Source organism: Marmota flaviventris, chromosome 11, assembly GCF_047511675.1.
Source record: "Marmota flaviventris isolate mMarFla1 chromosome 11, mMarFla1.hap1, whole genome shotgun sequence".
Taxonomy (NCBI): domain Eukaryota; kingdom Metazoa; phylum Chordata; class Mammalia; order Rodentia; family Sciuridae; genus Marmota; species Marmota flaviventris.
In genome coordinates, this window is record NC_092508.1 from 99,391,059 (window position 1) to 99,405,777 (window position 14,719).

Below are 14,719 nucleotides of genomic sequence, written 5' to 3' on the forward strand. Positions count from 1 at the left end.
CAAATCCTATAGACATTAATCTATTCAGAATATGGTACTTATGGTTTAAAGGCAGAATTATAATTATTTTCCACTTTACACCTAATATTTAACTTGTTTCTATATTTTAATAAGTAACTATTTCCTAAATCTGCATACCAGCAAAAGGTCTCATATTATTTTCTCTTTCAGAAAAATAATAATGAATTCTGGAATTCTGAAATCCACCAAAAAAGTGCTTATTTTTTACTTTACAATCATATTGAACAATACACTCTGGCAGGAAAAGAAATCAGGTTTGGGGTTGTAATTCAATGGCATGATTAAAGTCATGGGACCAATCCCCAGGCATTACCCCCAACTCCACCACCACCACCAAAAAAAAAAAAAAAAAGAGAGAGAACAACACACAAAAACTAAAGAACTAAAAAAAAAACACATTCTTTTAGAAGCTTCAAGGTTTTTGGATTCCAAAATCTGACTCTCCATGTTCCTGTGATAGGAACAAATTACACCTTAAAGACCTAAAAACAAAGATGTTACATTTTTCTTGAATCTGAGGAACACCCAATTTATACTTTCAAATAAAGTAAATTTCCAGAAACAAAAGATCTTTTCCAATTGGATGATTTCTGTAAATATATTCACTCCCCCCTCTCATGTTACTTTCTCTTACTCTCACTGACAGAGTTCATCAGAACCAAGTAATTCCCCTTGGAAGTAAAGGAATGTCAGTAAAACCCACCCCAACACACAAATAAACAAAGACCTTAGACTTAGCAATATTCGCATCTTCTTATAGATTATTACCAACATTCATAGAGAACCAACAATACAGTTTTGGCATAGATGATGGCCTCTGCTCTTTTCATGGACAAGTCTACCTCATAGGAATCCTCACAAAAGAAGCTTTTTTATATATCATATTTGAAGCACCAATGCTGGTGCAGAATGATACTAAGTCACTGTCCTCTAGAATACTCTAGAATAGAGAATTGCTCTTTCCTCTTATGAGAAGAAAATAAACAAAGTTGGTTCTGTTTTGCAGTGGAATGCTATTAGTGGTACTGAAGAAAACAGACAAATTTTCTATATATTTTTCTCTTAGTGTCTATAATGAAAAATGCTTGTAAATCCTTACTTTATAGTTGAAAATGTCTTACAAAGTAATTTTGTAAAATTACAGAGTGAGGTTGCATTTGGCATGTATTCTAGTTATCTGGTTCTATACCATTCATTCCTATTCCCTCCCTATCCATTTTACTCTCTGGTGCATGGGTCTTGGTTCTTTTGCTTTCTAATGGTTCCAGAAATAACATTCCTCCTTAATAACGAGCCTCACATTCTGCTATAGAACTTTCACAGACCAAAAATGTCAAGCACAAACATGACTCCAAATCTTCTTGTTGAATGGAAGTTTGGATGGGAAGGAAGTCCATTCATTTCTAGGCAGAGGGCTCCCACCCTACAACAATAATGACTTTTTTTTTTAAGTTCTCTCTCAACTCTTTCCTACTTGATGATCATCACAAAGTATCGGAAAAAAATACCAAGGTGTTAAATATGCAATACCTTGATTTAAAATTTCATTATATTATTCTCATTGTGCATTGAACTTGATAGGCTGAAGGGTCCTAGGCTTGCCACACATAGTACCAAGATACATGGAGTGTAAAAAGGCGGGAGGTATTATTGAAGCTTCCATTACACCATCAGGCACTATGAAAAAGGTCTGAGCTTTGTGGTGAGAAAGTTAGATCTCTCCTATCATGGTTCTGCTGATTTGATTGAAGTGAGGTCTCGATGGTCCAAAATATCCTTAGCATAGGACAATGTTAATAGATTGCACAATCAAAAATGTAATTCTCCTTCATTAAAACCAACACACATAATTTTAATGCCTTCCTGAGCTTCAGGAAGAAAAGCGAAATCCTGTGTATTTGAGTTTTTGATTTTTTTTTTTTTTTGAGAGACAGGAGAGTTAAACCAAGATAGTAAACCAAAACTAATATTAGCATTCCACTGAGGAAAAAAAAAAAGGAGTTGTTTTGGAAAAGACTTGGAATTTCAAACTTTGTGCCTTTGAAAAGGGAAGATGTTGAAACCAAGACTTTAACATTCAACTTAAGAAAAACTGGATCAGAAAAAAAAAATCATCTAATGTAATACGGGATAAAGTAAAATCCTGTCTAAATCTGGTGTGCTTGAAATTGAAAAACAAACAGAAACAACAAATCAAAAGGGTAACAAAATGATATATTGCATTAAAATTATCAATATATCTGCTGAAATTTTACCAAGAGGCTTGATTTCACTGAGATTTGAAACTCCAATTTATATTCCTCCTCTGTTCAGGAAATAAGAAATAAAAATAATAAGGAGAAACTGATAGCACCTGTTGGCACTTGGCATCATAAAAAAAAAAAAAAAACCTGACCTGTATGAAAGCTTCCCAATATTTTAGCCTCCAGATTACTACGAGTTAATTTCTACTAAGTATGGACCAGTGCAAGTCTACGCATGCACACTTACACAGAGATAAAAGCAAGTAAAAGCAAGCTACCATGGAAGAGTGCTAGAAAGTAGCAAGTAACAGATTTAGACCCCAAGACCTTAGATACTGAAATTAGCAGAGTCAAAAGTTCAACAGCCATTAGTGAAATGTTTGAAGATAGGAAAAGTTGGAAACAGAGGAAATTAGCAAGGGCAAGAAATTATCTTAATGGATCCACATTTTAGCAAAAGAACAACACATTTCTTGAAGAAATTAAAGACATATTAATGAAAAATGACTTATCAAGTAGGTTAGAAGGCATTTGGTACACATGAAGGATCAATTATTTGAAGATAAAGCCAGTTTATTGTCCAGAATGCAAGCTACTGTGTCAAAGAGTAAAAATCATTATGAGAGGAAAATAAGAGATATGAGGACAGAATTAGAAAGTCAAAAGCATTATCCAATAGAGATCTAAAATAATCAAATAGAGAAAATGTTAAAGAAAATATTTGGTATGTTGAGAATTTTTAAAAACTCCTGGATAGATACAGATTAATAATACATATGAATTATTTACATAGGTGCATGTGAAGTAAATAATAGATTCAGGAAGCCTAACTGATCAAGTATGATGCTTAAAAATGTTAACAACCAGACATCTGATTATAGAACTATAGAAGACCAAAGAAAATGAGGTGAACTTGAAAGTAGCTTAGTGTGGGTAGAGGTGGTCAGAGGACAAATTGACAGACATTTCAGCAGTAGCGACTGAAACCAGAAGACAAGGGTAAAGTGGTATGTTTGTGAATGTTTAAAACTGGCTGTTCAGGGGGAAGAGACACACAGCATCTTGGTATGCAGTGTTGTGATTTCCACAGTATGAGCACCCCCCAGTATCGACAATACAAGGTACCAATGTACCATTGTGACATCACTAATTGCAGAGCTGAAGAAAGATGTGTGTTATGTGCCTAATGTGAGCCAGGACTGTCTCCATCACAGCTCTGAACACTTTCTCAAAATCTGAGGAAAAAAATCTCCTTCAGTGTTGAATGGCATGTCTAGCAAAATTATCTTCTGAGAATGAAGGTGAAATGAAACGTTTTTTTTTTCTTTTCCAGATAAAATTGACAGTCAAGGAACCTTGACACAGGAAAGAGATAATTGAATGGATTTATTTCAGAAAAAAGAAAATCAAATCTGGTAGAAAGTAAAAAGTTCTGAGACACAGGAAGGAATTGGAAATAAAAAGCTAGTGACAGTGTTAGTAAATAAAAATATAAACAGTATCTACAGAAAATATAATAATTAGGAGGGGGAAATAGGATAAGACACAAACAACAGTATATCCAGAATTTTCTTACTATTGATTGGTTCATTTAGCTGTCACTTGGGAAACTAAAACCGATGTTTTCTAGACTTAATACACTTAAGTTTCTGGATCCACATTTTGTCCTGGAAATTATATACTCTTTCTCAGTTTAGAAGGCCAGTGAAATAGGAATCATTTCCCTTCTTTATCAATTCTTTCACTGTTGAGCAGTTATGGTAGCATGGGGCACACTCTGCAGCCATTTTTCCAAGACCTCCTGTCTCTTGCAAGTTGATATGCTGTACTGTAGCCACTGTGGCTTCTGGACTCTTGCTCTCAACAGTAGGTAATAAACAACTCCCCATAGCTCTGTGTTACTCCAATCAGAACTGCTAAGGAGTCATTCCAAAAGGGCCTCAGAAAAATCCACACTAAATTCCAACACAATTTCATAAGAAGCAAGTTTCTTGTGTTAAGTTTATTCCCCCTTAAAATGCCTAAACTTATCAGTGTTTTCTGCACTGCATTATGACTGATAGAGTAACAAAGAGCATGAGAGAATCATAAGAAAAATTGACCAATAGAATATAAAGAGGCAGAAAAAGCTCCCGCTATACTAGTAACCACAAAACATGAAAGGATCAGCACTTGCCAATATAAAAAGCAGAGATGGCCAGATGGATTTAAAAAATCAAAATTCCACTGAATATTCTTCATCAGGTCATATACAGGACTTAAAGAAAAGGAAAGGTTGAAAGGAAAAGGCAATAAAAGACCAGCCAAACAATAACCAATGAAAAGCTATAATACCTGTGTTATTAATAGACAAAATAAATTGAATATCAAAAGACATAAAGTTAAAAGAGATAATAATCTCTCTATTTAAGTGTGATAAATGCTCAGTTCATCAAAAAGATATAAAAATTTCAACTTTGCATGTATGTACTAAATACCTTTATATAGAAAATGAAAATCCACAAAACTTGCAGCAGGAAAAAAAAATCCACTATTAGATCCCAATCCCTTTTCAATAGTCCAATTTCTTTAGCTCATGTCTTTAAGTAAAAATCAAGGAAATCAAAGGAAAAAAAAAAACTTAAGTGCAAACTTTCAAATAAAATTATTTAAAAATTCTATTATCTATTTCAATTACTTTACCAATCTACCTCTTTCAAGTTTCTATAGAGGAGAAATAAATCCAATTCTCCACTACTGCCATACATGCATCTTAGAATTTTATGTATCAGAAATTTTAGTCCTAGATCTTTGATATAAAGGGAGCAAAAGCTCCAGATATGAATTGCTAAAATTCAAAATAAATATTATTTTTTATTAGTTTATTTTGATACATCATATTGCAAAGATGCAGAGTAGAACAACAGACCTGTGACTTTACCCAGGACAAGTGACCTTATCGTCCTGAACTCCACTGCTGGGGAGAAGTTGTAAGTGAGCCGGAACTGCTGGTCCATCTGTTTGAAAACAAAAACAAAGGTCCATCAGCCAAGATCCTCAGGAAAAGGGCATAAAAGACACTCATCTGAACTCCCCTAGGATCTTCTCTCGGGAGACAAGAGAATGTTTTCACTAGTTTTCCCATAATTCATGTAAAATATCCCTTTCTTCTTTGTGAAATATTGGTTTTCACAGACATCTTCTCCCCAGAAATTTTAGAGCTTTTGACAGGTATTTATCTTCCTTCTGAAGTTTTCTCACCAAATTCTTTGCTATAAACAAGTAAAGAAAACTGCTGAGGAACTTTCTGTACAGTATTAACACTGAATGGGAACAGGCAGTCATTTCCTATTGCTCTCCACTTCTCCCCTTTTTCCTCAGGGCCACCAATGGTCTCCTTTCTGCCCTAATTCTGACCTGGTCTCATCCAGGTGTGAATTGAGGGATGTCCTGGGAAACGACTGGAGTTTGACAAAACATTTTGGCTGCAGGAGGAGAGGCTAACTGAGCAGATGCCAGGGACATAATTGGAAGATCACCCTTCCTTTTCAGGACTGAGCAAAAGTCACTTCTGAGGTTTGCTCGGACTGCATTTCTAGGGTATTTAGGAATGCTTCCTTGCCTCAATTGCTAATTCCAGGGCCACCTGTTTGTTCCCCTCCTCCTGGTTCCTAGGCAGCACTCCCCATCCATTGCCACACTTTTTTTGGACTAGTCAAGTCCAACCTGTTTCTTCCAGACTCTACTCTTATGTCCATATAATGCTACCCATAGAAAGACTCCTTGTTATCTTGTAGGTCACCTGTAAAAAGAGAAGACTAAGAATCTCCTGGGCTATGTGACTGCCTTTGCACAGCTCGGGGAGCAGTATACATGTCTACTCACAGTGATCCTTGTCTGTAACTTCTTAGTCCTGAGGCAGTTTCTGCCAATTACTGGCTATGAGCTACGGTACATGACCATATGCTTTATTACCATTTTGTGAATGAAATTGTTCTGTAAAAATATTTGCAATTTATCAAACAATGGTATGTATGAGACATGATAACAGATACTTCCAAATTATTTCTCTCTGGAATACTATGAATTAGCTATTATTATCTCCATGTTAGAGATGGACGTCACAGAGATCAATGACTTGATCATCTTTAAGAGGGCCGCCCACAGATGATATCATCTCTAGTTTACTTGTCATACCTCAATAAATATTTGAGAGATTTGTAAATGAACACTGTATCCATTTCTGAATCTCTAGTGTACACTTTGAACAAATAATTGAAATCTATGTATGCCAGACTATAGGGACCCCATAAATCCACCTCATCCAGAATATTTTTGTGGATTGGTAAGATTAGCTGCCTTCTTTTCCATTCTTATCATGACTTTTTCTATTTCTAACTTTGCATTTAATATATTGCAGTATAATGATCTTGCTCTCTCTCAGTCTCCCTACACTAACTTATTGGCTCTTTGAGGGCTCAGATCCCATATATCCACATGTATTTTGTAGGTCATAGCACAGCAATTGGCAAAGTTTGCAGCGTTACACAGAACATCCTGTATTACTTCCCCTTCTAGCTGGTGGGCTATGAAGTTTATTATAAAACAAGAGTATCCTAGTGCCCCCCCCCCCATACCTTTAGCTACAACACAAGGTATTCAGTACTCTTGGTCCCCATCCTTCATCTGTTTAATGCTCATGGGTTTGGATTCAGCTCTTGACCCAGAGGAGTTTTCTTCCTAGACTAATGTAGCAGTTTTTCCTGCCTCTTTTTACTCTTTTTTTTAGGGGGGCTTCCCTTCCCAGCAGGACACATGATAATTTGCTGCCCAGGTAGCAGAAAGGCTAAAGTGAACCACAATGTCCTGCCATGTAATGGGTAATAGCAGGATTTTCAGAACTGTAGGCTGAGTTTAGATTCCTCTGGTGTCTGCTCTTCACCTCCTCACCAGGCCCCAGAGGGCTAGTATCTATAAGCAATTCCCGGGACAATGACCCTCTGCTCAAATGCCACACATGGAAGAGCCAATTGTTCAAGTACCGGAGTCATTCCTATCCTACTGTTTTTCTGCCTGCTCCTTAGCACTTTAACCAGATGACGAATGAAGGAGAGAAGTGGGTAAGTGATACTCAAAGAGGCTTTTAGTGAAATGAGTGTCTGTAAAAGGTGGGAGAGGAAGTGGGCTGACTCAAAGCATTCTTCGCATTACTAATGCGCTGTGGATGCCTTGGGGGATGGTTCCCATCTTGGCATAGAGGAAGGGCACCTGCACGTTGGTACTGTGTGTTAGTCAGCTTTCTGTTACTGTGACCAAAATACCTGAGAAGAATAACTTGGATGAGAAAAATTTTGTTTTGGCTCACAGTTTCATAGGTTCAGTATATGGTTGGCTAGTTCCAAGGCAGAAACATTGTGGAGGAAGATAGAGGAAAGCTGTCGGTTCATGGCAGCCAAGAACCAGAGAGTGGAAAGTGCCAGGGAGAGACACAGTTGAAGCCACTCCTCCAGTGACCTACTTCCTCCATCCATGTCCCACCTGCATATAATCATCTCCCAGTTGTCCATTCAACTACCAATGCATTAACCCAACAAAGGGATCAATTCACTTGTGATATCAGTGCCCCCATTTTTGCCCAAAACCTACAATGTGTATCCTGCTTTTGAAACCATGAGCTTTGGCAGAGGATATTCCAGATTCAAACCATAATACTGGTTGAGGTATTGGATTACCTATCCAAGAAAAAGTAAATGCAAAGGGCAAAAGTACAATAAAAGGGGGGAAGGGTTTACACAAAGATTTCTTTAGAAGACTCCAGTATCTATGATATGGACTAAGAAATTTTGAGTTAATGGGAAATGCATCATTTTTGTCATACTTCCTTATGTCTATTTTATTATTTAGTATTATTTTGCTCTGTATTTACAATAGGTAAAGTACCATAGTCTTTTAAACCTAGAGTTTAAAATTTTCAATGTGACTTAGAGAGGCTCCACCAATCTCAGAACCAAGAACACTCAGTGACCTTGTCAAGTCATTAAATAAATGGGAAAAGGGGGATAATGGAAAAGTCTTTTTTGAGCAAGCTGTAGATGCCAGGCTGTGTGTGTGGTCCTTGAGCTTCATTTTTTTTTCCATATAATCTTTACAAGAACTGACTTGGCCTGGTTGCATTTATCCTTATATATAGAGATATAGACAGATACAGTTGTAGACATACGGATATAAGTAGACTCAAGGTCAGAAAGATGAGTAACTTGTCTAAGACCACAGAGTATAAATGTTAGAGCATGAATTCACACTTGAGCCTGTGTCCCTCTAGGGATGCTTCTTAACCTCAGGATCTTCATCTCTCAAAGGAATGAATTAAAGAGTTAGTTTTAAAACAATGCTCCCTCCTTTGTGTTCTGTTGACCTTTGGTTAAACTGACCTCATCTGTAAAATATTATCAGTACATTTTAAATAATGACACTGAAGTTCACCTTCACCATCAGGGCATGGGGCGGGAGTTGCATCTGAGCCTTAAAATAGGGAGCCTTAAAATATTCTAGACAGGGATAGGGACATAGCCAATAATAAAGTGTTTGCCTAGCATGTATGAAACCCTAGCACTGCCCAGACCTAACAAACAAACAAACAAACAAACAAACAAAAATAAATAGCCAATTCCAAGTCTCAGTATCATTGCCAAGAGTTTTTGTTCTTGGTGGCAAGCCCAGGTCCCATGCTTTCCTTCCTATGGTCATAAAGAGCATAGTAAATGAGACAAAGAGCAAGTCAAGGTGAGGTATTTTGGGGGAATCTAATCTTGAGACTGCATTCTAGCTGGCTGCCTATGGTGATAGCTGTCCCCTTTTCTCTAGCAGGTTTTGAGTAGTACCTGAGACCTCCTCCACAGGATTGGGAGTGGGGCAGGAGATATAATGCTTCTCTACATATTCACTAAAGGGCTTATTCTAGTGGGTAGAACAGGAAGAGCTCCAGAATGGGTGAGGGAGATAAGAGTGACAGGGACATACGCGTGTTATGGTTCTATGCTATTAGAATTACTTAAAAGCAAAAGTCTTTTCCTCTACTTCTTTATGCTACCTCAATACTTTGAAAATAATGTGTTTTCACCTAATATGTACTTCTTAATGAGTACAAATTATTTAGATGGAAGAGGGAATGAAATGAATCTCTCATCATCATATCTGTATTTGTGGAAAAGGAAAAAGGGAATATAAAGGAGGATAAAATAGACCTACGTTCAAATGTTCAAGAGAACACCCCCTACTTTTTCAATGGGGATCTCAGTCCAAAAAAAGTCAGAAGTCAACATTACTATTACTTTACTAACCCAGTTTTTTCCCAATCCAAAACTGCTCAGAGATTTTCCCTCTACTTATTTAAGGAGTAAATACTAGAAGTTAACCAATTAAATTCTGATAACTCTAGATTCACTTGTACTATATATTTGGCAATTAGTCTTCTTTTTTATTCTTTATTCTAATTTGTTATATATGACAGCAGAATATATTGCAGTTCATATTACACATATAGAACACAATTTTTATATCTCTGGTCATATACAAAGTATATTGACACCATTCGTGTCCTCATACATGCACTTAGGGTAATGATGTCCATCTCATTCCACCATCTATCCTATCTAAATGTCCCCTCTCTTTCCCTCCCACCCCTATCTAGAGTTTGTCTAATCCTCCCTTGCTCCTCCTCCCAACCCCACTATAAATAAGCCTCTTTACATCAGAGAAAACATTCGGCATTTGATTTGGGGGGATTGGATAACTTCACTTAGCATTATATTCTCCAACTCCATCCATTTACCTAAAAATGTCATGATTTTATTCCCTTTTATTGCTGAGTAATATTTCATTGTGTATATATGCCACATTATCTTTATCCATTCATCTACTGAAGGGCATCTAGTTTAGTTCCACAGTTTAGCTATTGTGAATTGTGCTGCAATAAACATTGATATGGCTGTGTCCCTGTAGTATGATATTTTTAAGTCCTTTGAGTATACACTGTGAAGGACTGGAATAGCTAAGTCAAAAGGTGGTTCTGTTCCCAGTTTTCCAAGGAATCTTCAAACTGCTTTCCATATTGGCTGCACCATTTGGGGCTATTATTCTTAAACTTCTATTTACTTCAGATAATTAATAGTCATTCTTTTCCTATATTCCACAGCCAATAGTTCACCCAATGCTACCAATACTACTTTCTCAGATCTTTCTCTCCATGGCTCCCATTATCTCTTCCTGACTGGTCTCTGATTTATGTGTCCACACTCCCAAATATGTATGTCCATATTTCTATCCAATGATCACAGGGAAGCCATGAAAGTGGAAATTTGGCCATGCTATTCCCATTCATAAAATCCAGTGATTTTCCTTCCCTTCATGATAAGGTCAATTCAATTTCCTTCACATGGGAACTTTCTTCAGTCCTGCAAAATTCATCCATGTATTTTACAAATATTTATTTAGAACTTTCATATGTCAAGCACTGCTTGGTAGTGTTGGGGTTCTTTGATAATGAAAACATATAAAAATCCCCATTGTTAGGAAACTTACATTTTAGAGGAAAGAGACCAGAGAGAAAGTTCTACAAATAAGTAAATTCCATTGTGTATGTTGGATAGCATTAGGTGATAAGAGAAAACAGTTAAAGCTGGCTAGGGTAGTAGAGAGCTTAAGGTTGAAGTCAAAGAGACAGGTTTCAATCTGCCAGAAATGGAGTTAGGTATGCAGTTGGGATTAATTCATCAGCATAGACATGACATTTTAAAATGGGAAATTGAATGAGATGAGCCGAGAAGTAAGTGTAACGACAAAATAGAATCAATCTGAAAATGAAGTCCTGTTGTGCTCTAGCAGATAGAGTTTGAACAGATGGAGGAAACCCAATGAGAAACCAGAATGAGCAACAGAGGCAGAACAGGCAAGAGGGGTATCCTCCAAGCAATTGAGAGCTCAGTTAAGTCCCCAGGGTGGGGAGAAATCATTGTGTTAATGGTACTAAGAGGAAGAGTAAAAATGCATGCTCACTGGGTTCTGAAGGATAAGGCCATTGGTGATTTGAGAAGTACAATTTTGGTGCAGCACAGGGGAGAAATCTCATTTGTGCGGGTTTAAGGAAAAGGAATGGGTAATTTGAAAGCTAAGTATATAAGCAACATTTCTAAAGAAAATTGGGCAACAAAATAAGAGAAAAAAATGGGACACTTTATGAAATCAGGTATGAGATATTTCTTCCATTGACCCAGAAAGATTTTTGTTTGATGGTTTATTTTGTTTTGGTTGTTACTGCATGTGATAATTGCCTGTGTTATGCTTTGGGGAGCCATCTAATAGAGCTGGAAAAATAGTAAAAAGGTATAGAAAGAGAACAGAATGCTAAAGTGAGTTTTGTGAGCGGGGTATGAGATCTGTCCCACTGATAGCAGGTCAAACCTTCAATAGAATCATGAACCATTCAAATTCAGCAACAGGAAGGAGAAAGCAAAAGTCAGGTACAAGTAGGTACATGATATGCTACGGAAAGTGTATGGATATTCTCTTCTGAATGCTATATTGTTCACAAAAGAAGAAAGTAAAGTAGAGGAGATGAAACTGCGATTGTTATTGTTATAAGGAGAAAGATTTAAAAATGGCCAGATGGAAAAACAGGAGAATGGATAGATTAAAACAATATGGAGTGATTGTTAGACAGATTTTAGGGCTCCTTTGAGGTTATTATTAGAAAAGGGGATAGTCTAGACTCTGCCTATTCTCTACTGAGACCTGCCCTCACCTAATGTCTGCCCTACATATAAAGACACACTATGCTCTTTCAGACAGCTCTACTAGTGCTCATGTGAACCCCCTTCCTGAGCCCTCCTCTCTCCCCCCTCGAACTAGCCAATTGCTATTCAACTTTCAAGGCTTGTTTTTCTCCTAACTTCCACTAGGAGGTGTTATGGTTTGGATGTGGTGTCCCCTAAAAGCTCATGTGTGAGACAGTGCAGGAAGCTTTGGAGGAGAATTGACTAGTTTGTAGCCTTAATGTGATTAGTGAATTGATCCCTGATGGGATTAACTGGGTGGTGACTGAAGGAGGTGGGGTGTGGCTGGAGGAAGTGGTTCATTGGGAGCATGGCTAAGGGGTACATATTTTGTATATGGAGAGTAGAGTTTTCTCTCTGCTTCCTGATCATCATGTGAGCTGCATCCCTTTGCTACATCCTTTCACCATGATGTTCTGCCTCTCCTTGAGCTCTGAGGAATAGAGCCTGCCACTTATAGACTAGGACCTCTGAAATTACCATGAGTTCCTAAATAAACCTTTCCTCTTCTACAGTTTTTCTGGTCAGATCTGTCAGTCACAGCAGCAAAACAGATGATTAAACAGGAGATAAGTACTGATGCCTATTGTGACCTATGCCCTCCTTTGTGCTCCTATATCACCTGTGCTCACTTCCCCCATAGCTCTTGCCACATTTTATGAGTTCTCTTGACCTGTGTTCCCCACTATAATCTACTTGAGGTTATCAAATTCAAGCAGATGTTAGAGTTACCTGCTGCTTACCCCTCTGGAATAGTTTCTGAGTAAGTAGATCTACATGTGAGGCTCAAGATTTCACATTGCTAATGTCATCCCAGGTCACGCTGATGGTAGCAGGAAGTGAAAGCACATCCTCTGAGAGCCACTGTAAGAGTTGGTCCAAGGCTGAGGCCAAGTGTGCTGCATATTGCTTTTCCCAGCACCTGGCTCTGCACTTGGCTTAGGTCAGACGCTCAGAATAGCTTGATTGAGGAGCCACGGTGCCTTGGAAGAATAAAAAGAATGGAAGCAAATACCTGAATGGCAAGCTCTCTCCCCTCTCGGTTAATCTTCAGGTGGTGCATCTTTCTATTGGCAAAGTTCTCTACATCAATGGTGAATACATGTGTTTCTTCCTTGCCTAGCTGATAGCGAACCTGTAAACTTCCTTGAAAGAAAAAAATATATAAATTAGAATTAAGAATAGTAATTACAAAATGCAGAGCCATGGTCAGACTATCTTTTAACTGGTCATTTCAATTTTCTAGGGACTCATGTCTCAATCTTTCCGCAATTTGAACTTTTAAAATATATTACATGCATTCATCATGGTTCAAATAGCAAATTTAAAGCAGGTGTGTATGGTGTGTTATCAGTAATTAAAAAGCCAGTTTGAAAACCAAACCAATCTTGAGCTTGATTTGTGATGGGATTGTAAGAAATTCTAGTAAGAGACGGTAAAGACCTCTTTTTACTCTGTTAATTTCTTATAACTTCCTGTATCTCTTTTCTTCCCAGTGGCCTTCATCCTTTTCAATTAAGAAAGAAGTCCTTAGGTTTCTCATCTGTTGATATATAATGCCTCTGATAATTGTACTGTGGTATGGTTAGGGTACAGTAACTAACTTTAACCCTTTGTGGCCCATGAGGACATTCAAATTTCACTAGAATAGTGTTTTTCAAATAACTGTTCATTATCCACTGGAGGTCAGGAAATCGATTTAATGCTTCTCAATCAATATTTCTTACAAAATGGAACAGAATTGAAAAAGAAATATGAGAGTCCCAAGAGACTTATTAAGGACAAGAAGGGAATTAGTTTCGCAAGGGAAGGAAGGAGAAAAAGAGAGAGGGAGGGAGGGAGGGATAGGAAATAATACATCAAGATACAAAATAATTACTATGGATCATATTTTTAAAAATTTGAAAATCATTCTATATGAGAAAACCAATGTGGGGAAGAACAAACATTTTTTGAATGACTACTTTATCATAAATGATCTTTATTTTACCCTCTCTCCCAACATGATTTGTTAAAGTGGTTGAGCCCAAGTAGCCTAAGTGGAATTTTCTGTTTTCCACTCTGAGGGTCTTAGGCTCTGGTGTCATTGGAGACCTTACACACAGATGCCAAAAGCTCTTTTTCTAAACATACATAGGGAAAGGAAACCTTGCAAACAAGGAACAGTGTTATAAGCTGTGGTCATTGGGCAGAAAGGTACATTTACTCAAGTTTGGTCCAAGAAGCATTAAGGTGATTCTTCCTGATCCGTTTAGTCTGTCATGCTTCAGAAATATGGTTTGACTTTCTCACATTTTTCCTAAACTATCACCAGACAACATTGGCTCATAAGTAAACAATATGTCCATGACTTATATTAGAGCTTACACAAGGAGTGGAATTTTCTTTTTTCTTTCTCCCCCCGCCCCTCTCTCTTCTAAATAATTTTTTTTTTAATTCTCCTTCTGGAATTTCAGAGTGCATAAATGTGAAATGAAATTTTAAAGTAATCTAAAACTAAATGGAACAAAATGATTTAGGGCTATACCACCATCACCCAAGACAGTCAGTCAACAGGCAAAGCTTTATATAGCTAACTCTGTTTTTTTCTGGCTTCTTCTAATTCTAAGAATCTGGGTGTTTTAATATTTAAATTTGACCCAATAA

At 37.2% G+C, this 14,719-nt stretch overlaps 1 protein-coding gene across 2 annotated transcripts in view; it reads right to left on the reverse strand.

The window, feature by feature from the left end:
• The window catches only part of Cntnap5 (contactin associated protein family member 5), a 787,874-nt gene that overhangs the window by 43,260 nt on the left and 729,895 nt on the right, over positions 1 to 14,719 (reverse strand). For both annotated transcript variants that reach the window (XM_027936831.2, XM_027936832.2), the window contains exons 20-21: positions 13,089 to 13,219; positions 5,173 to 5,260 (exon numbers count right to left, since the gene is read on the reverse strand). In XM_027936831.2, coding sequence (XP_027792632.2) covers positions 5,173 to 5,260; positions 13,089 to 13,219 — 219 coding nt within the window. The remainder of the gene's footprint in view (positions 1 to 5,172; positions 5,261 to 13,088; positions 13,220 to 14,719) is intronic.